The sequence below is a fragment of the Octodon degus genome, unplaced genomic scaffold, assembly GCF_000260255.1.
Source record: "Octodon degus isolate 3935 unplaced genomic scaffold, OctDeg1.0 scaffold00003, whole genome shotgun sequence".
NCBI lineage: Eukaryota > Metazoa > Chordata > Mammalia > Rodentia > Octodontidae > Octodon > Octodon degus.
This window is the reverse complement of record NW_004524579.1, coordinates 28,022,314-28,046,118: the sequence shown is the minus strand read 5'-3', so window position 1 is coordinate 28,046,118 and position 23,805 is coordinate 28,022,314. Positions and strand designations below refer to the sequence as shown.

General features: G+C 39.3%; 1 protein-coding gene across 1 annotated transcript in view; it reads right to left on the bottom strand.

Moving 5' to 3' along the window:
- Me2 (malic enzyme 2) overlaps positions 1–20,322 on the bottom strand; it is an 80,266-nt gene extending 59,944 nt beyond the window's left edge. Inside the window, exons 1-2 of the mRNA XM_004623659.2 lie at positions 20,104–20,322; positions 2,298–2,417 (exon numbers count right to left, since the gene is read on the bottom strand). Of these exons, the coding sequence (XP_004623716.1) occupies positions 2,298–2,405 (108 nt within the window). The 5' untranslated portion in view covers positions 2,406–2,417; positions 20,104–20,322. The remainder of the gene's footprint in view (positions 1–2,297; positions 2,418–20,103) is intronic.
- Between the last annotated feature and the right edge of the window lie 3,483 nt (positions 20,323–23,805).

The following is a 23,805-nucleotide window of genomic DNA, read 5'->3' as shown; positions in this document are numbered from 1 at the left end:
AAAAATAAAAAATAAAAAAATAAATAAAAGCATTCTATAATTTGTAATACTTAATTGTTTGTATATTTTAAGATAGTAAAAAAAAAAAAAGATAGTAGAGGAGAGTTTGAATGCTTCTATTATAAAGGCTATTAATCCCACACAGACATCTTACGAGTTAGTCACCACTCAAAGGACTCGACTTACTAATACCTCATTTCAGGATTCAGATCATCAGTAGATCTAAACAGATTATACCTACGTTCAAGATTACATAATCAGAGCCAGGCCTGGTGGCACAGCCCTGTAATTCCAGCACTCTGGGGGCTAAGGCAGGAGGATCATCGTGAGTTCAAGACCAACCTGGGCTACAAAGTAAGCTCAAGGCCAGCCTGCACTGCCTAGTGAAACCGTGTCTCAAAAAGATAAGAAAAAAAAAAATGATTACATAGTCAGCAAGTCAAACTGGGGTGATTCCAAATTTACCTACTAAACTAAATGCAACCATATTAATAAGGCTCATGAAGCATTACAGAGATACATTTATAATATACTTTTCCTAATAGTAAAATGACATACATTATAAACTACAATTTAAAAAATACACACTTTTTCTGGTAATAGCCAGGCAGGAGGATTGCAAGTCTGAGTCCAGACCAGGCAATTTAGTGACTCTGCAAGACTATTTCAAAAGAAAGAAAAAGGGTTGGAGATGCAGCTCAGTGTGAAGAGTTCAATGCCAAGTACCATAAAACATTTACATAAAGATACTTACTATTTATTTGGTTATTTTAGTTCTAGCAATCTACAGTTTATTAATCATAGCAAAGTCCTTCAGGATAATCAAATTAGAATATTTAATAAAATCTTCTCACAATCTCCAATCTTAAAAATGACACTTAGCTTAAAAGAGAGTTGACTAATATTATGGCACCACACAGCCAGGGATTTGTAATTTTTTGATGGCTGCTCTTTGAAAGTGAGTAACCCTTTAAATCTAATGTATCTTCCCTGAACAAGAAAAATTTCATATATTGCAATAAACTCCGTATCCTCTTGCAAGTTTCCTGTAAGAAATCTCTTTCTAGGATTGTATTTAATGGGAGCTAAATTCAGTTAATTTCTTTGGCACTGGGGCTTAAATCCAGGACCTTGCTATTTTACTAAGCATGAAGTCTACCACTAAGTTACAACTGAAGTCACTATCCATGAATTTTTAGCCACACACAAGACACAATGCTAAGCATGTCAAAAGCCATGTATTGTTCAATGGTCAGAGAGCATCATGATGTAGGAGCTATGATTCTTTTCTTTTCCAGATGACTTCTGCTGAGTTGCTTGGAAAGCTTAATCAGATGCCCAGAGTCACACAGCAAATAAAGGGTGAAACTGGAATTGAGACTTTGTTTACTATACAGATCTCACCATACAGTCCAAGCTGGCCTTAAACTCCAGACACTCCTGCCTCAGCCTCCCTGGTGCTAGTATTATAGGCCTACAGGCATGTACTACCATGCCCTACAAAGTCCAGTCCTCTTAACTATTATTCTGTGGTTTTCTGTTCTTTTTTTTTCCTTGAGACAGTATCTCACTGTGCAGTTCAGGCAGGCCTTGAACTCACATACAATCTTCCTGCCTCAGTCTCCAGAGTGCTGGGATTACAGACATGAGCCACCATCCCTAGCCTAACTATTATATTTAATATTTAATGTTGCCACTAAAAAACAGAAGGATTTACCCACCAAACTCAGCTTAGGCATACAATGAAATCATGAGTGGATCTCAACACTGTATATCACATCCATTCTAAGGATGACAACAAAAGTAGTCAGGTGATCTCTCCTTTGAAGCATTAGCCCCATCAATGAGCAAAGCCATTTGTATGCAATGACTGTGTCCAAAAAGCCAGATGGAGGTGGGTGGGCTGGGGTGGATTTTAGATAAAGGTTCATTTCACAATTTTAGACCCACCACCCATCTAACTGAGTAGCCCAAGAGGAGTATCTGCGTCAAGCTGAGTAAATATAAATATATCACATCTGGGGGAAAAAAAAGTCCTGGCTAGAGTGCTAGCCTGAACTAGCTAGAACTTCTTAGGAAGCCAAGTCATTTTTAGTGGTAAACGTTGTGAAGACGGAAATTTAGAAAGAATAAAGCAGCCACGGTTTCTGTCATATGCAGAATGAAAAGAAAGCAAATACCTCTGAATGTCTTAGTATAAAGCTATCAAGTAAAATAATTTCATACTTCATTAGCCTAAAACATGTTAATCCCATATCAGGAGAGAGAAAACATGTACTGGCGTTAGTACCACTGACCTTGTTTGTTCTTGGGTTCAACATGAGCGGCTTGCCTTTTTCTTTTGTGTGCAAATGACGGCATGCCAAAGTACAAGGAGTAGCAACTGCTCTTAACCGGGAAAACATCTTTTCTTTTACCTGGTGAAATAAGCAAATAAACCACCAGTGAGAAACATGTAGAACTGTATGTACATCAAGTGTTAAACTTTCAAAGAAAGATTATCTTTCCACACGTGAAATGCTCTTTGAGAACACATTTACATGTTTGCAGGTTACAGCAGTTCCGAAAGGCAGAAGAGAACTTTCCTGATAACACTCATGTTTTATGGATAATAATCACTCCTACCGCGTAGGTGCCACATACTCTGTGCCAGACTCTGTGGTAAACAATTAACCTTTCCAATTCACACAAGACAAGGTATGTCTCTCCCACTTTTAAGAAAAACTGGCAGAGGTTAAAAAACAAGGAAACAGCACCTAAACAACAAATGTGTTCCATTTAATGAGCCTGGGGCTTAATTTTAGGGTAGAAAGGTCAACAATATGGGCTACAAAATACAAGAGGATAAGCAGCCAATGAAATTCTTAATCAAGACCTAGAATTTTAATGAGCTATATTATAAGTTTAAATTTAATGCACCAGAAGTTTTTTATCATACAAAACCTGTTATTTAACATTAAAAATCATGTAAATTGTCTAGAAAATACATAAGTAACTGTTATCTTTTCACACTCATCAACATGGGAATTTTCAAAATGTAAAACTACAAATTAAATGTTAATATTTGTTTGTTTTGTTGTTTGGAGACAGGGTCTCACTCGGCAGTTTGGTCTGGCCTTGTGCTCACTTTTGTGGTCCCCAGGCTGTCTCAGCATCCCGAGGGAGTGCTGGGATTACTCTGGGATTACAGGCATCACCACAGCCAGCAAGACACCTCTGAGCCATCTCTCCATCCCTAAATACTAATGAGGTAATAGATTCTTCTGCTGGTCAGTTTTCCTCCTGAGAATCAAGACTTGTAACACTCATTTATGTCTTTCTATCACTACAATTATCATGCAGTAAAATTTTCATTTTTTGCAATTACTCTCAACTTAAATTTCTATTTGCTGAGAAATTCAGTCTGTTAAGGACCAGCAAAGCCATTTACATAGGAAATTTTTAAAACTTTTTTCTGAAGTGAAATTCACATAAGATAAAATTAGCTATTTTAGAGTGAATGAGCTACAAGGAATTAAGAAATTCCTAACCTTACAATCACCACCTCCATCTACGTTGTCCTAAAATACTTTCATCACCGATGAGAAACACCATATCCACAAAGTAGTTATTTCCCTTCGCCTACCACCAATCTTGTCACTACGAAATGATTTACTTCATCTATCTACTTCATAGAAATGTGGTATCAAAATATTACTAAAAAATATAAGAAACTTATCTGATTATTCACACTAAAAAGAATCAAGAGGGGTCAAGGATTTAGCTCAGTGGTGCAGAACCTGCCTGATAAGCATGAGGTCCTGAGTTCAATTCCTGGTATTAAAAAAAAAAAAAAAAAATCAAGAGACAAAAAAGAAAAAAAAAAAACCCTATCTATTTTCTTCAAAGACTAAAAACTGCTGCAACATAAAACTGAACAAATGATAATTAAATGCAAAACCTGATCAGAGTCTGGGTTATACAATAGGAAACAATACATTATACTATGAAGGACATTACTGATAACTGACAAAATTGGAAAATACACTATAAATGATACAGAAGTACTGTGTTTGCTTTAAGTCCTCAATATGATATGTGCATATGAGATATTCCTGCTCTAAACTTAAGCAAGGAGGTAAAAGACCTCTATGGCAAAAATAATAGTTCTTTGAAAAAAGAAATCAAAGACATCAGAAAATGGAAAAATATTCCATTTCTAAATGGGCAGAACTAAATGCTTTATATAGCTTCCAAAACTGATACAAGGATTTAACGCCATCCCAATCAAAACACTATCAGCATTCCTCACAAAAGTAGAGAAAACAATTCGAAAATTCATATGAAACCAGAAAAGACCCAGTACAGCAAAAGCAATCCTGGGTAATAACAAAGCAGGAGGCATCACAGTCCCAGATTTCAAGTTACATTACAAAGCTACTGTGATAACAACAGCATGGTACTGGCACAAAAACAGACATGTGGATCAATGGAACAAAACAAAGAACACGTAGAAACAATCTCAAACCAGACCCACATGTGTAAATATCGTATTGTCTCCTAGTATAAGAACTCAAAAGAGGAATTACATATAGAAAGGTACAACGCAAATAAAAGGAAACCGAGAACTTGAGGATTGGACAATGAGGAGTGGGCAAGGAGAAAAGCTGGGAAACATGACAGGGGCAAAGCCATGCATTTGTATGCATGAGATGGGTGGGGCAGTGATCCTGGGAGACATCAGCAGGTTTCTGAGACTAGCAGTTGGCTGGTGAGATTCTCACCCTGACTAATTGTATATGCTGGTGCCTGTAAGCCAGGCGACTGCACTGAGGATGGCGATGTGTAATAGAAGGGTCACACTTGGAGTGCCTGCCATCCTGGTCTTCTAAATATGTACTTCTGTCATGATATACCATTTACTGTCATAATGTCTCTCAAGTAAGGTTTTTTTTTCTTTTAAAGGGTAATAAATGAAAAAAAAAAAAAAGACACAAGTATAAGAAAAAAAATGTCACAGGTCTGTCCTGTCCAATTCTGTATCTGGTTAAGTTTCTAAATTTCTTTGTAAAAATATGTAAATGCTTATTTCTACTTTTTAAAAATTATTTTTCTTCATATTCTGTAAGGACTTAAAGTTCAACCTATCAATATTTGATGGAAAATACCTGTTCCATGATATGCCAAAGATGTTTGATATTTAGACAGATAGGGTAAACTGAACTACATATATTGCAGGTTAATAATAAGCTTCTCTTCTAGAGGGTTAACAACCTAAGTTATCAGATCAAAATTGGAGAAAAGGAAGGGCTGCAAGGTCAGCCAACATTTTGGCCCTAGCCTTTCAAGGTCAGCGAAGACTCGGGACATAGGAGAATTTGTACCGTAACATCATGTAACTCAGTTGTGCTCCAAACTTTCTGATCAAGGAGATTATGGAGCCACAGAGGAATGCGATCGATGATACATAGTGTGCCTGGGGAGAGTCACATGGAGAGAAAAAACATTCTCTCAGGCTTTCACAGAGAGCAAATTGGTCAAGCAATGACTGTGACTCATCCTCATGGCTGACACTGACAAAGGATCTACAAAGTGCAGTACAGGGCTACAAGATAAATCCTGAGAGGACTTGACTGACATTATCAGATACAAAAGTTACATTTCTTGTTATATAGGTCTTGCTTTATCTTGGTCTTAACCATCCAGCAGAAAAATATAAAAATGAGGTATATAAAGTAAAGCCATATTAATACAATGAGCTGTAAAAGCCTCAAGTCAATAACTTCTGAGGATAACCCACTAATATTATACACTGCTAGACAGTGTTGGATTGTTTAGCTGAATTCAAACACCTATAGTATTTAGAAGCCAACAGACTATCTACCTCTGATAGGACTGAAAAAAAAGGGGATACAAAGGAAAGATCATTTTGATATACAGCTACTTTCGCTTAATTCAATGAGAAGAAAGAGATGTACTAATAGTGTTTGGACATGATATCCTGTCTGCTTCTTGTACTATGGATAACCACTAAGAAGATAACAATGTACAATGTATTGATTATTGAAACTGTCCTACTAATCAGCTTTGAAACTGTCTCATTCATATTTCTCAATTAAATTAAAAATAAATAAATAAGAAACAATCTCAGACACATTCAGCTATGTGATCTTTGACAAAAAGGGTTAAAAATTTATGTTAGAGAAAAATAGCCTCTTTAAAAAATGGTGTGAGAACTAGATATCCACATGCAGAAGACTGAATCTAGACCTATATCTCTCACTGCTACTAAACTGAAATCAAAATGGATCAAAGATCTAAATGTTACATCAGGAACAATCTGCTGAAAGATGAAATAGTTAAAACTCTTGAAGACACAGGCATACATAAAGAGCTTCTGAACAGAACTTCAATTACATAAGAACACCAAGAATCAAATGGGATCAAATCAAAATAAAAAGCTTCTTTACAGCAAACAACTAACAGAATGAAGAGATCACCTACAAAATAGGAAAAACATTTTGTCAGCTATTCCTCAGAGAGAGGACTAATATCCAGAACATATAAACAACTAAACAACATTAGATCCTCTCCAAAATAAAAGACCAATAAAAAAAAAATGGGCAATTAAAATGAACAGACACTTCTCAGAAGTATCAATGGCCAATGAATATAAGAAAAAAATGCTCAACATCACTGGCCACTAAAAATAAGCAAATTAAAACAACACTAAGATTCCATCTTGGGGCAGGGGAGATAGCTCAGGAGAATAAGCGCCTGCCTGGGCCTGAGTTCAATCCCTGGTTTAAAAAAAAAAGATTCCATCTCACTGCAAAAAGAATGGCTATCATCAAGAAATGAAATTATGGCAAATGTTGATGAGGCTGCAGGGAAAATGTAACCCTTCTACATTTCTAGTGAAAATCTAAATTTGTACAAACACAGTATGGCGGTTTCTCCAAAAATTAAAATTCAAAATTCCATTTGACCCAGTTATTTCTCTTATAAGTATCTTCCTGAAAGAGTTAAAAACATCATGATACACATATATGTTTAGAGCAGTAGAATTCATAATAGCTGAATATATCCCTAGCTAACCTTAATACAAAGGCTATAAATCCTTGTGATCTGAAAGACAAGATGTAAAATCTCTTACCTGTGTCATACACACACAGCTCTCAGCAGCAGAATGGATAAAGTAAACGTGCATATGCACACAGTAGAGTACTACTGTGCCATAAAGGAGGATAAATTTAAGTTATGTGTAGGAAAATGGATGCACATGGAGATGTTAGGTGAAATAAATTAGACACACAAACTTAAATATCTCATGGTTTCTCACTTAAGAAACCCAAGATATAAAGATCAACTCCCCATGAGGAATGAATCATTACTAGTACTGCAAACATGTACTAATGAAAAATAAAAATTAAAGAAAAAGAAAAAATATCCTTGCTCTGAATAAACAGCACAGTATAAAGGGGAACCGTATATGTATGCAACCTATCTTCTAAATTTCAGAATAAATTTTAAAATAGAAATCTACACAGTAACATCAAGTGTGCTAACAAATGCTATAATAACAATCTAACTGCCCAATAAGACCTCAGTGACAACTGAAATGGCATTAAATGTAGGGCTGGAAGATGTAACCTTTTCTATGCACAAACTGATGTTGTAAGAAAATACTTTGAATTTACTTCTCTTTTCACACTTCTTATCAAAGAAGAACAGCCTCTGATAGAAGTCCAAAATCACTAAAGGATTGCTTAAAAGTTTACATGACAGCTGGATACAGTGGCCCACGCCTATAATCGCAGCACTAAAGGGGCTTATGCGAGAGGACGACAGTTGAAGCCCAGCCTGGACAACTTAGGGAGATCTGTTAAACTAATCCAGAACTATTGCTATTGAGAGCTGTGTGTGTACAATATAGGCAAGAGATTTTACATTTTCTCATCTGATCACAGGGATTTGTAGTCTTTATAGCATGGTCGGCAAGGAACTTCAAATAAGGTTTATACAGGTAGGTCAGGACAAAAGGCTAGTCTTATTCACAACTTCAAGGAATTAATTTAAGAACTAATAGTGGGCTTTAAAGAAACAAAGAATGTAGAAAACGAGAACATAAAGATGATGACTAAGAGGAAACAGCAGTCAAAAATCTTCATAAATTCATCACTCAAAAATGACTTAAGACATAGGCATGATGACAATGCTCCTTGGATGCCGGTGGAGGATCCCACAAGCCCAGGAATTCAGGACCAACCTTACGATGCGGTGAGACAAACCCACCTCCACAAAATAAAAACAAAAGTGAAAAAAACAAAAGGAGCTGAAATGGAAGTTTTGGGAAAAGTTTTCAATAATCAATAATTACACGTTGGATAAACCTCATTAGTAACGAAGCTGCCACTGCACCAAGTTCTGGGGTATGGCTCTGTGCTGCAGTGTGTGTCTGCACTCCTCAGGACCATCCCAAAACCAAGCCCGACCCTCTGGCAGTTGAAACATCTTTCACTGAAAGATACCGTAACAAAACTAAGTGAATAACAGAATAAGAGAAAATGTCTGCTTCATCTATAAAGAATTTTATCTGGAATAAGTGAAGAATCCCTACAAATTAAAAAGACAAACTCAAAAGAAAAATTGGCAAAAAAATATGCAATGCAAGCAAGATTTACTGCCTGTAAATACACAGGCAATAAACATCTGTCTTAATATTAAAGTAAAAGATTAACTGTTTTATTGTTTTCTCTCTAATATGTGTCCATTTCATACCTTTTTATTTATTGGTATAATTTAGATACACATAATGGCTACAATCATTATAGGGCATCTGTGTCTGTATGCTATACTTTATTTCCTCTTTTCCCATTTCCATCCCCTTTTAAACCTCCTTCCCCTCCCTGTTCACAAAGTTCAATTTTCATTTTATCCTTCTTTTCTCATTTTCTGCCTTTCCCTTTTCCTTTTGAAAATCTTCTTCCTATTTCACAACATCTACTGTACATTTATGTTCTTATATACACTTTCAGTTTCTCACACCAGAGATATACACATGTGCCTGATTTATTTCACTTATGACTATGGTCTCAAGGTCCATCCATTTACCTACAAATGGTTCAAGTTTTATCTTTATGGCTGAGTAATACTCCATTATATAAAAGAAAAACATCTTTTTTATCTATTCATTAGTTGATGGACACTTGGGTTCTTTCCAAGATTTAGTTATTACAAGTTGCTGCTATAAATATGGATGTACATATATAACTCTGGTGTGATATCCACAAAGGGAATAGCTGGGTCAAATGCAGCCACTAAAGGGCAGCCAAATAGCTCAGTGGATTAAAGCACCTGCTTAGGCAGACATGGGCTTAAAGTTCGATCCCCTGGCCTGCTGTGCCCGCCCTGCCCCCTGGACAGGCGGAAACAGTAATTGAGACTGGGTGGGATAACATGCCTCGGGAGGCTGTGAACAGGAGGATCACTAAGAGTCCAATCTACGCAGTGAGACCCTGTACACCCCATCCTAAATACAAAAACAAAAACAAAAACAAAAACAAACAAACAAACAAACAAAAAAACCCTGTTAATCCTTTTAAGGAATCCACAGCAATTTCCAGAGTGGTTGCACCAGCCTACACTCTCGCCAACATTGTAGAATGGTTCCTTTCCCCCCACTACTTTGGCAGCATTTGTTATTAGTTGTTTTCTTGATAAAAGCAATTCTTTCTGGAGTGAGATGGAATTGCAGTGTAGTTTTAATTTGCATTTCTTGAATGACCAGTGATGTTAAACATTTTTTCATACATTTATTTGTCGACTTTTTCTTCTGAGAAATGTCTATGCATTTCAGATGTTCATCTTTTCATCGGGTTTTTGAATTTAGAGGGTCTGATTTTTTTCAGTCCTTTTTTTTGTATTTGGTACAGGGTCTCACTCCGCAACTCAGAGTCCTAGTGATCCTGCTATTTTCAGCCTCCCCAGTGTTGGGATTACAAGTGTGTGCCACCACACCTGGTCTCAGTGGCTGGCTGAGTGTGCCCAGCGGTTGGCACAACATGTAGTGCTAGGGATTGAACCCCAGTCCCTGTGCTTGTCTAAGCAGGAGCTTAGTCCACTGAACTATCTTGCTGGCCCTTTTCTCAGTTCTTGATATATTCTAGATATTAGTCCTTTGTTTGAAAAGCAGCTGGCATAAATGTTTTTCCCACTCTGTGGCTAATTCTTCATTTTGTTGGTGATTTCTTTCGTTGCTGAGAAGCTTTTTAGTAAGATCAGATCCCAGCTGTTGATTCTTTGTGATAGTTCCTGTGCAACTGGGTTTTGTTCTAAAAATCCTAAATGGTTAACCTCACTAGTAAGCATAAAAATGTAATTAATCTTCAGGGAAATTTTAGTTTTTACCCAGCTGTCAAAAACAAACTTTAATAGCTAGTATTGGTGAGTACAAAAAGTAAGAACTGTTTACAGAATATAAATTGACCATCTTTTGGAGAATAATTTGACAATATCTACAAATTTGAACCATGAAACTCTCACCCCAATTATTCCAATTCTAGAATATTTATCCTAGAGCAATCTTCACAAAAGTACACAATAAAATCAGATGCAGGCCCGGCACAGTGCTACAACCTATAATCCCTGCACTCTGGAAGGCAGAAACAAGATTATCAAAACTTCAAACTCAGCCAGGGCAAGTTAGTGAAACCCTTGTCTCAAAATAAAGAAAGGGCTAGAGATATAACTCAGTATGAAGGTCCTGGGTTCAATCCCCAATGTAAAAAAAAAAAAAAGACAAAAACTAGAAATATTCTAAATTGCTCATAAGTAAGATTAAATTGTTGTATTATAGAATATCATGTAACAATTTAAAAAATGAGAAGCACACTTTTTCATAAATATTTTAAATTAATTCACTTTTAAATGTCTAGAACAGAACCATTTATGAGTCAGTTCTAACTAGAGACTGAAACTTAAAATTCAACTCTAATTTTTTGCTTTAGAGGAAAAAAGGTGAGAAAATTAGATATTACTAAGATTCATCAAGACACCAATGAAAAGGGAAAACATGCCAATTATGTATAACAAATATAACTTCTTGAAAATACATAGTTAATAAGCTTATATGTAAATGTATATCTAAAGATTTGGAAAGACAAAAGCAGAGACAAAAGTTAGAAACTATGTAAAGTGACTTAACTTTTACTTGATGTAATTTGGTATCATTACAAAAATTTAATGAGACTAAATTTATACATTATCTGAAATTTTATTTTATTTTATTATCTATTTATTTATTTATTTTGCGGTACCAGGGATTGAACTCAGGACCCTGTGCTTGTCAGGCAAGCACTTATTCTACTGAGCTATCTCCCTGGGCCCTTGAATTTTTTTTTTTTTAAACCTTAAATTTGCCATATTGGAGAAAGCAAAATGTAGAGGACCTAAAATCATACAGTGTACTTTTTCTGATTTAATTTTTACCTTTAAGTTTATTTTATATATTCACATGTCAAAATACAAAAGTTAAAAGAATGGTGGCTTCTATCTTACCCAATTCTCTCTTTTATTCTTTTACTCTATTCTTTGTTTTCCTTTTTAAAAATTTATTTTAATTAATTACTTTTTCATTTTTTTTAGCAGTACTGAGATTGAACCCAGGGCCTTTCACTGAGCTACATCCCTAGCACTTAAAAAAAAAATCTCAATCTAGGTAGGACTTGAGATCCTCCTCCCTCAACCACCGAGGTGGCTGGGCTGTGTATACCACAATGCCCAGCTACTATTCTTTTTCTGAAAGTAAGTATATAATGTAAGTAAATTCCTGACCTAGACTTACTGATATATCACCAAAAAACAGTGGGCAAATCCAAAACAGGATTCACTACCAGGGTGAAAGGCTGAGACTTTTATACTTCTAATTACATGTTTATATTTTAAGATGAGGAGGGGGCTGGGAACCATCCCAGCAATGGTGTTTCCACGTCACGGTGGTCCTCATGTCCATCCACTTCAGTTCTAGGAGGCATGTGCGATGACAGAGTAATGTTTTGTTCACCAGGGCCCAGTGCCCTTGGTGTTGCTAAAAATAGTCCTCAGTAAAATTAACTAACAAATATATAAGGATTAACTTCAAAGGTGACCAAGAGGATCAGAATAAAACGTGTGTCCTCAGCTACTTGAAAGGACCGCTGGCATTCCATGGAGATAGAGAAAAAAATGGTATTCTTTAAGACTTGATGACTTAGGTCATCTTGTAGTCCTGTGCGTAGCTCACAAGGTGGGACATTAATGACCAGACTCATATTCAGCTATAATGTGGCCTTTAAAGAAATAATGGCTAAATAACTCTGGTTCACCCACAACTGGTTTGTGAAAGAAAAAAAGGCTGTTTTTTTATCTGTATGCACACATGTAAGAGACCAGTTCTGAGAATCCTCTTTTTCTCCTATACTCTTGACACAGCACACAACTGTGACCAGATATGTGAGGGAATCTTTTTCTCCACACATTAAACAATTCAGCACATACCAACCAGGTGTCCCGTAATGCAATCAAATTCTGACACTACCTAATGACAGCTTCCAGACCCCAGAGGTTAAAGGCACATTCCAAGGACTGCCCCTCTTCAAATGTGAGCTGCAAGTAGCAGGTGCCACCTACACTTGCCACCAGTCTGCTCGTATTTGGGTTCCCATCACTTCCTTACTGGACTTAACAATTTGCTCAGATGGGTCACAGAATATAGGAGGGAACTTAACTTAATAAACCAGTTTATTATAAAAGATAATAGAAGACACAGTGAGCAATCAGGTGACCAATCATATGAACCAATGTACAGGGCAAGGGTTAGAGGAGGGAGGAACTGCATGCTCCTAGCACCTGCACACGCTCAGCAGCCCAGGAGACAGAGAAGTCTTGTTCAAGGGTTTATAAAGCTTAAGGTCCATTTCAAAATAAAATAAAACTAAAATAAAGCTTAAGGTCCAGCACCACCCTTCTCAGAGAACAGTGGGGCAGAAAGCTCCAATCTTCTAGTCATTTAGTCCTTCCCATGACTACCCCAGGCTGCAGGTGTGATCACAAGGGGCTTATCCTGAATAAAAGCAGCTCCTGTCACTTAGGAAATTTCAACAGTTTTAGGGTCTCTGTGCCAGGAACACAGACAAAAGCCAAGTATATTTCAAATGACACTATACTACTTTGGTAGACATTATGACCCTTTTGTAATGCTTTTGTCTTTAAAAACATTTTTTAATCATTTCTTTCTTTCTTTACTTATTTATTTATTCGGTACTGGGTCTCATCACACAGCTCAGACTGATAGTGATCCGCCTATCTCAGCCTCCCCAGCACTGGGATTACAGGTGTGCACCGCCATGCTCATTTTCAGTGGCTGGCACAGCGCACCCAGGGTCCCAGGGTCAGCATGGCATGCGGTAACAGGGAACAAACTAGGGTCTTTGCCCTTGCCAGGAAGGCACTTAAAACACTGAGCTATCTCCCCAGCATTGTAATACTTCTTTCTTAAATAGAAATATTTGGGGGGTGTGTGTATTTCCAAGTACATAAACCTTAAGCTATGCTTTATTCTAATTAATGGATTTACATACTTATCCAGATTTTCCTTGGATCACAACTATAGTTACTGTAACTCTTGGACATCACCTAATTTAAACAGGAAAACAACAAGAACAAAAACTAAAGTTCAGAGATAGTCTAGGGCCCTACTGTGGTTTCTATTTCCCTTTCAAAATTTTTAACCCTTAAGCCTTTGATTATGTTGTTCCTGATTCTTTGACATCCCTCCCTTTCCTTTTGAAACCCATTTTTTAAGACAAAATTTGATTTACTAATTAAACAATTTTCCCCCTCTAAATTCTTACAGCCCTCCAATCACATATTTCTAATGTCATTTATTTATATTTGTACTTGTACCTTTTTTTATAATTCACCTACTCATGTCTTATAACATAAAATTCTGATTTTAAATGCTTATTTTAAAGATGTTTTTAGGCTAGGGAGACAGCTCAGTGGCATAAGCGCCTGACTGGTGTATGTAAGGTCCTGAGTTCTATCCCCAGTACTGCAAAGAAAAAAAAAAGATGCTTTCAAGACTTTTCCAGATTATTCTACTGTCTTTAGTACCTAAATAGCCACTTTTATTCTCTTCACGGTGTAATTTTTTTATCTATGAGCTATTTTTTAAAAATAGGAGTGAGGGCTGGAGAGGTAGGTCAGTGGAGTAAGTGCCTGCTTAGGCAAGAACAGGGACCAGGGTTTGATCCCCAGTATCACATGCCACACCCCAGCCCTGCCCCTGAATACACTGAGCTGGCAACTGAGACCACATGTGGTGGCGCACACTTGTAATCCCAGCACTGGGGAGGCTGAAAACTGGAGGATCACTAGGAGACTGAGCGGCATAGTGAGACCCTATACCAAATACATAAAATAAATAAATAAAATAAAGTAGCCTCTGACAGAGGTACCCTCCATGTTCTATGGTGTGGAGTTAGGAAGTCTGCCTCTATGAAATCCCCAGGGCTTAACAGCCTAAAACTAGTTTCTAAATTTGTTTCTGTTTTAAATGGTTATGTACTTCAGGGGTAGAATTCCAACCCTAAATCCAAATAACCTGAAGGCTTTAAGATTCTTACAGCATGAAGTAAGGGGCTTCACTCTCATCTCCACCAGGTTTCAGTCCCCACCGCTGGAGAAGACCGCCTTCCCAGTTCTCACGAAGTCTAATTTTGGTTCCTGTTGAGCAGGGCTGGGAAATCAGTTTCTATTTCTTGCAAGCAACAAATATTTGACCCCATGTTATATTTATGGTTCCCTGCCTACCTATGGGGCACTTGTCTAGCTCCAGCTCACTGCCGGAGGATCTTTCCTCAGTCTTGCATGTAGAGATTTCTCTTTCTTGACTCCACATTTCTTTCTATTTCACTTACCACTACTGTGCTTTCCGAGCAGGAAAGGGAGGTTCTAATATGTGGCTAAGTGACCACCGTGAAGGAGAAGTTGATTCATTCTTTACTTTAAGCCCAGGCTTATTGACTTAGTCATCCACTGAGCACCTACCACATGTCTTGGCTGAAACTTGATATCCTCCTGCCTCAACCTCTCAGATTATCGGGATTACAGATATGTACCATGCATCTAGCTTTAAAATACTTTAGAAGAATGGATCATATGTTTGTGTGGTTCTTCTGGAATGAATAGTCTTATTTGCCACAATGAAATATTTGGCACAAAAAGATTAGGTCAGCACTGAAATCTAATCTGCTGTAAGGTAGATTTGCCTAATTGAGTCTGGCAAATCTAAAAACAGTATGAAATATACTTTATTTTACATAAAAGACAATCTAGAAAAACAGACATCTTGCAATTAGGAGTTAAGATCAGCATTCTGATATATAAACTCCTCTATTTTCAGTTCCTGGTTAAAATCTCACTCCTATCAAATACTGAATTTAATTAGTACAGTAAAAGTTAACACCACATGTCAAATCAAACCTCATAAATAACTATGATTATGAAATGAGAGCCTGTAGAAGTTTTACAATTAAAGTTTTATATAATTCATATTATTAAAGAATTTTATTAAGTAATAGAGGAAAATAAAACATAAAAATAATTTTATTTATTTATTGGCAATAATGGGAATTGAGTCTGAACCTTCACACGGAGCTAAATTCATTCCTAGCCTTTTTTATTCAGAGACAAGGTCTCACTAAGTCGTTGAATTGCCCAGGCTGAGCTTGAACCTACAAATCCTTCTCCCTCAGCCTCCCAGAATACTGAGATTACAAGCATGTGCCACCACACTGGGCAATATAGAAGTAATTTTCCTGGCAGACATAAGGAAAAATTTTTTAGAAGATTAACATTTGTGAAATATTAGAACTCAGGAAACTGACAAATGGGCTTATTGCCAACAGCAGGAATGATGAAAGGGGGAAATACACCTACTACTTTATGTTTTACAGTTATGACACAAGAACTAGAAAAATGAGTAAAAATAGGACACAAAAGAAGGTGGAGAGTCTAATTTTAAGTATTCACAATCAAGCTGCTGACTCCAGAGCTTCTTCTGGTGCGCACCCCCCTCCCACGTGTGGCTGCTGTCATTTACTTTACCTTGCCCCTTCTAAAGAATAAGAGCTGATCAAAGCAGGAGTTCTCAAACTGGGAGGAAGTGAAATTCCCTTCACAGGTGGTGTTTACAGACTGACTGGGAGTGGAAGGGTGAGGCCTTTGGCTGGTGAAGACAACTCTCATTAGGACCCCAGACCGACGGAAGGTCAGCCCTCCAAAACCCTGAAACACTAGACACTACCCACTAGAGAGGCCGTGACTTGGTGCTCCCAGCACAAGCTTTGCAGCCCGCCTGATGCGAACTGCAATCTGGCCTCAGCAAATTATGAGTTGCTAAACTGGCAGCAAGACACACCCAAACGGTCCCACAACTGCTGTTAGTCTAGGAAATATTTTCACTGCTCTGCGTCAAATGAGGAGACGCTAGGACAACATAATATAGTTCATAATACTTGTCTCAGTTACTTTCCTCTCATTGCTGGGGCAAAATACCTGATGGCCAAAATTAAGGAAGGCAAGTTTTATTTAGCTCAGTTTGTGGTGGTTTCAGTCCACACTTCATTGGCTCCAAGGCAGAGTGGCAGATGGAAGAGAACAGCAGTTCATGGTGAATGAAAATGGCCAAACAACAAGAGCAAAAGGACAGGAGCAGCAGTGGCAAGCCTCTCTCTCTTCCTTAGATTGCCTTCAGGCTCTCTGCCCCACGGTGAGTGTAGACCCATGCCCATAATCTCAGCACTGGATCATGAATTAATCCCAAACTCTAGAAATCCACTCCAGTGACTACCTGAGTCTTTGCAGGGACAACTAGACACAAACCATGACAAACATTGAACTTATTCTTTGTTTTTATGTTGTAAATTATGACCTCCCTCCCTTTTGGTGATAAAAATTCTTTTCTTTTGAAAAAGAGACAATCAATTGCAGTACTTTTTAAGAAAGTCCTTATTTAATCTTTGCAGAATCAAATGTTGGAGATCTTATATTTGGTCCTCAAATGCCTCCTACTCATAATTTTTTCTTTGACACAGAGTCTGGCTATATATTATAGCGTCTCAAGGTACAATACAGTTAGAAGTATTCTTTTCTCATCAATATCATAAAGGATTCTCCTTGCACACTGTATGTATTATAAAATATTCAGCCCTCAAAGCTTTATCACCATCATGAACTTGATTAGTAGATTTGAAGGTTTATTGAATAAAACTCATACCCAGGCAGCCTGGCGAAGAGGTGAAAGGACAAGCCCGGAGTCAAATACCTGGATTTAAACGCTGGCTTTGCTTTCTGTTGGCTCAGTGAGTCAGAGTCAAGTCAGGACCTCCTCCTACACAGCTGCTATCTAATCATTCAAATGGCAATAAACAGTAACAGGTACTAAACAGGGGCTGTCTTAAGAATTCAGTTAGATAATCCACCTATGATACCATAGTGCCCTTGTATGTTAGTTATCGGAAGCATTATTGTTATAGGCTAAGGTGGTCAGAAGTTGCTTTCTAAAAGCCTGCTAGTTTTGTCATCAACAACCTTAAAAGATGAAATCCATATAAAGAAGCTATGAGGATAATTATGATTAACATTCATTTAAAATATTCCAAATTAAAATGTCTAGGTCAAGAATGATAATTTGAATTGTGCAGCGATCCAGGCAACATCAATTGTTATCCTAAATATTATCTACAGAATGGATATAATATTAATTACTCTTGAAATTGTAAATGTTGATCAAAATCAGTATAACATGCAGCCATATAATCAATGATGACTTTCAAAAAACCAGTAAATTGTTTTTTAAAAGTTCACTTGCTTTGGTTTGTTTTTTTTGGTTTTTTTTTTTTTTTTTTGTACTAAGGCATGAACTGAGGACCTTGGAGCTTGCCAGGCAGGTACTTAAGCCGTTGAGCCCCCAAAAGTTCAATTTTTATAAAATCAATTGTAACTTATTCAGCATGAAGTTTGTTCTCTAAAATGAATTATCAGTAAAGATTTTAGTGTTATCTGTGTCTTACATATGGCTAGTTTTTCTAAAGTTAACCAACATGAATTAGAATTTTAGCTTACCTTAATATAAAATTTAATACAGATTGCTTTTTATGCAAAAATAAACTAGGCAAGAACATTATAGTAACTCAAGAAAAACTGAAATGGTAAATGTTTCTCCTTTAATGTGTTTTCCTAACTATATTTAAAAGACAAAGGTGCAGAATATAATCTCAAAAAATTTTTACTTTATTTATTTATTTATTTGGTACAGGCTCTTGCTATGCAGCTCTAACTCATAGTGATCTTCCTGTCTCAGCCTCACCAGTGCTGGGATTACAGGAGTGCCCCCCCACACCCCGTTTCAGTGGCCAGTACAGGTCACCCAGGGTGCCGGGGTGGCGCAGCATGCAGTACCAGGGATCAAACCTGGGTCCTTCCACTAGCCAGGCTGGCGCTTAGACCGCTGAGCTATCTCCCCAGTTCAAGAATATATTGTAAGGTGTAACTCATAAGCAGGTCTTTTTAGTAACACCTATTAACAAACAGGAGTATGTTCCTTGCAAAAGAAGGAAGAATTACAGAACTATTACCTAATACTAATAGCATATTATAAAGGTTGTATGAAGATTTCTGGCCTCTTATTATCTAACTTTTAAGGCTTTACAGCTACCACAAAAGAATTTGATACAGGTTCCAAACCAGAGCTCGAAAACGATTAAAGATCCAAGAATAAAAGACAAATTAGGGGGCCTGGCCCTAGCTCAGGCCTTTAAGTGGCTGCTTCCACAAAGCTGTCAGCCTCGGGTTGCTGGAGTTCGAACCTCACACCTCTCCCGCTGGCCAAAAGTGCCCTGAAGGCATTCGAGCAACAACAACAACAAAAAAAAGACAAATTAAACTTTTTTTCTGTCTCAGCAAACCACATAATACAGCAACAGTGTTATAACAACTAGTTATAGTAATTATATTTACTACACACAATATGTATTTATTTGGGGGACATAAATGTTCCTTCTCTAACTTCCACAACATTTGAAAAGGAAAGATCACAACTTAGGAGTATTACCTTGCAATTAACATGAACAATGCTTCAGTAACATAGAGGAGGGAGTGGAGCTATGAAGTCAGACTGCTGGAGTCTGAATCCAAGATGTCACTGAAAACCACATACCGCCTTGGCCAAGTTTCTTAACTTTCCCAAGCCTCGGTTTCTTCGTTTGTACACAGCGAGATAATAACACGCGCAACCCAACCTCACCATCAGCGCTTCTACTGTTATCAACAACTGCAACACTAACAAATAACACTGCTACTGGCTGCCCCGTGGGAGTGACTGCCAGGAGCATTACTAAGGTAAATCGATAGACGAGAGAGGATGAAACGTGCACTTCTGTCGAGGTTATTGAGACCACGCTTCTCACCAAAGGCAACAGAATTGTCCGACAGTTGTCTTCCAAAACAAAAAAAAAAGGGGGGGGGGGGAAGAAAAATACTGTACAAGGCCATGACGGACGCCGAGTCGGCTGGCGACCCCAAGTGTCAAACACCTGCCAAGCCCGGTGCAGATGCCATTTCCTCAGAATAGACGGAACCACTTCGATCGCACAACTTCCTACCCTGCAGCAACTCTTTCAAAGAACACGCACAGTCTAAGTCCTGTCACTCCCTCATCACAGCCGAAAAAGATCCTGCCAAAGGGTTTAGAGTCACAAAAAAGATCTTTAACGGGCGCCCAGGCAACGAGAAAGATGCTCGTCCTCTGGAGGCCACGGGGCTGCGCCCCGGGGGCGAGAGGTTGAAGTGGGGGCGCCCTGGCCTCGGCGAGAGGGGAGAGCGGGAAAGCGCGCCCCAAAGCGTGCGACCCCCGCAGCCGCGGGCAGCGGCACCGGGGATCCCGCGGGACCCGAGCGACCCCGCCCCTCCGCCACCAGCCCGACTCGGGGCGCACGCGCAGAGGCAGCGCAGGAGCCCGGCCGTCCGCAGAGCCGCCGCACCCGGAGCACGCCCGTCCGGCCCCGCCGCGCCGCGCCTTACCCGAAGCCGCGTCCTGCGACAGGTGGTCCTGTGGACGCAGAGGCCGCTGCCCTGCCGCCCGCCCAGCGATGATCAGCCCCGGCGGCGCCCGGCCCTGCCCTCCTCGCCCCGAAGCTGCCCGGAGCCGGCGCCAGCTCAGGTTCACACTGGCCCGCGCCGCCCCGCAAGCACGAAGGGAGCCAGGAAAGAAGCGCGGGCCGGCGCGGCCCCGGCGGACGGACGGACGCCCGGGCCAATGGGAGGCAGGGACCTGGCCGGGGGCGGCTCCTCGAGCACCTTCCTTTTTTCTGATTGGGTCCTCCTGGTTAACAGTTCGGGGCCCGTACGCGCGTCCCCGAGTGGTCGCGACCCTGAGAGCTCGAGAAGCCCTAGCAGAATAGGAGACGTGCAGCTCCCAGAAACACCCGGGGATTCCTTAACGCGGTCCTTCCCTCGGCGCGCTCCCGGCACTGGCTTGGGAGGGGTGGCTGGCCAGGGCTGCGCGTTCGCGCGAGGACACGCTCTGCGCAGGCGCGAGCGGGGTGTCGGCGGGTACCAGTCTCCGGATTCTGGAGGCTGGAGAAGCTGTGCAGTGATTTGGGTCCGACCTGAAGGGCCTGGAAGAGGGAAGAGGAGGATGGAGAAGAGATTTAAGAGCTGGATAGAAGGCAAGAGGATGGAAAGGGAGAAGAGGGAGGACCCCGGAAGTACGAGGCTTCAGTACAGTAGTAGGAAGTTCTGAACGCCTCGTTTCGGAGCTGTTTTTGTTGGTGTATGTGGGACTCGCCTGCCTGCAGAATTCATGCCACCCCGCACGGCTGCTGGCGCAGATACTGACCCGCAGGGAATTTACGTCCTACTGGCACCCTTACCGTTAATAACTCAAGTGTTCTCCTAGAAAAGCACCGGAGCACTGATTTATCAAGTCCTTGAAAGCAGCAGGGACCATGCTTTCCCACATCTGTGCCCACCTAGGATTAGGATTCTTGAGGATGTTTCTTTATCCTTACTTAGGAAATATTACTATGAATTCCTTAGTGTTACCGAATTCTCATAATCATGAAACCAAAGGACAGTAATGGCAATTTTAAAAAAAATATGTACAGGATACACGGCAAGACAGATCAAATAAGAGAATTAAGAGAGGCATGGTGATACAGGTACAGGTGTAATCCAGCTACTCAAGGCTGAGGCAGGAGGATCAGAAGTTCACAGCAAGCCTGGGCAAATTAGTGATGGTGCTGTTGCAAAGAAAAAAGTTGGTTTGGTTTGGTTTTTGAGACAGGGCTTTGTTGACTCACTATGTAACTAAGACTCACTATGTAACTTAGTTACATAGTGAGTCAACAAAGTGGCCTTGAACTCAAGGGGCTCGGTCAGCCTCAGCCTCCCCAGTGCCGAGATCACAGATGTGTACCACCACACCCGACTCAAATTTTAAAAGGGGCCAAGTTGTAACCCAGTACTCAATACCACAACCAATCAAGGATGAAAATACAGGATAGAGAAAATTGCAAAGCAGAATGTAGTAAATTGCTGCCTCCTAAAGCCTGTTATGTAAATTCTGGAGCAACTGTGCTCCTCTGAACACTGAAGAGTGAGACATGTGAGGGAACCGTGTAGTTAGATGGTAAGTGATAGGTATGGCTGCTATAGTCACCACCACAGTAAAAAAGAGGGCTATAAATAAGTGTGACCTAAAGTAACCCTGCTCACCAGACTTAAAGTGCAGCAACTCAAAACCACAAGTGTTTTTATAAGTGCTTGATCAGTAGAAATGTCTTTTGTTTTTAAAAGACATTTTGGCCTGCATTAGAATCATCCCAGGTTAAAGATTTGTGGAGAGCTAGTGTGATGGTGATGGTACACACCTGTAAACCAGGCCCTATGGGAGGCTGAGGCAGGAGGATCTCAAGTTCAAGTCTGGCCTATGGAGACCCTATCTCAAGATTAAAAAGGGCTAGGATATTGTTAAGTTTGTGAGCCTTGGGTTCAATCCCCAGTATGAGGGGGAATTAATCATGAATGGGACTTAGGTTGAATGGACACAGTGTCTCTTAAAAATACTGATCAAATATCAAAATAATATTTCAGTTTAAATGAAATATATTACTAAAATTAATTTCATCTTTTTATTTTTTTACTCTGTGTGCGTGTGTGTGTAGTACTAGGATTGAACCCACGGTCTTGTGCAAGCTAGGCAAACACTGTACTAGATTTCATTCTGGTCCTCCACTTTATTTTTTAAATATACTTATATCTTTAGGGCCTGGAGGTACAACTCAATGGTAGAATGTGTGTATAGCATAAGTGAGGCTTTTGGTTTGGTCCCTAATGCTACAGAAAGGAAAGGAAAGAAATAGAGAGGAGAAGGGAAAGGAGGCGAGGGGAGGGAGGAGAGAGAGAGGAGAGAGAGGGAGGAAGGAAGAAGGGAAGGAAAGAGTAAAAAAAAAAAGGGAAGGGAGAAAGAATAGAAAATTACATATGTAGATCCTACTTGTGGCTTGCACTTTCTTTTCAGTGAACAGTGCTGGACTAAGGGGGAGCCTGTTAGAACCGTGGATGTGAAAAGTGCTGGGTAGGACTTCTGGCAAGTATTACTTAAAGGACAGAGTCCTTTGTCATTTGTATGTCACTTTTTTTTGGCCTCATTCTTTTATTTTTTGCCAAAGATGTTTGGAGGCACAACATCCATCGTGGGGCTACAAAACTAATGAAAGAATGAGGGCTTGTACTCTAGAGCTTTGGGGCGGCACAAGAGCCTGTGTTTCTTTCCTCTAGTGTATGCATATACCTACCAGGAAAAGTGAATACAGCAACCTGCGCTAGGTGACATATAGCATACATTACACTGGAGATCTGAGCAATGAAAGGGTAGGAAAGGGCGAATATGCCTGGAGAATAGGAATAATCTTTCAATGGTGTCGCAATGCCTAAAACCCACTCTGCTGGTTTCTATAAGCAATTCCGCTGAAGGATGTCACTCTTAGAGTAACTGAAGGTGCTTGTCACTACCCTGTAACACGTGAGTTTTCTAAATTATTAAGAGCACGTATATGGGAAGTTATCCATGTGCTTCAAACACAATGATTGTCTTAGCTCTGAAAATACACTCTTGAATTTACCACTTAGCCTTTTTCTGTTCATTTTGCTGGAATTGAGCTATTCTTTAAAGTGGTGCCATTTTGATTCAGTAATAGTTATAGTGAATTGCTAAGCTGTCTTTCTAGTTAATATTTAAAAGGCCAAAGGGAATCATACACATCCCTAGGTCTCTAGAAATAATGTAAGTGTAGAGACATTTGTCAAGTATAGCATTTTTTTAAATTGAATTTTATGGTCTGATATGCAATAGGGTAGGTTAGGGGCACATAAACCAGAGGACTGTTATCATCACTACCATTATTACTGTTACTGCTAAATCTGATATCTGCAATTTGACATGATAGATATGAGCTAAAGAATACAGTATATTTTAAGATATTGTGATCAGAATTAGGGGCCGGGGAGATGGCTCAGTGGAATAAGCGCTTCCCTGGCAAACGCAAGGGTCTGAGTTCAATCCCCAGTTCCGCAAAAAAAAAAAAAAAAAAAAAAAAAAAAAAAAGCTTTTTGTATACTTTAACAGCAATAAGAATTTTTAGCCACAACAGAAAACCATATCAAAATTGGTTTGTACAGGGGCTGGTGAGATGGCTCAGTGGTCTAAAGCACCTACTTGGA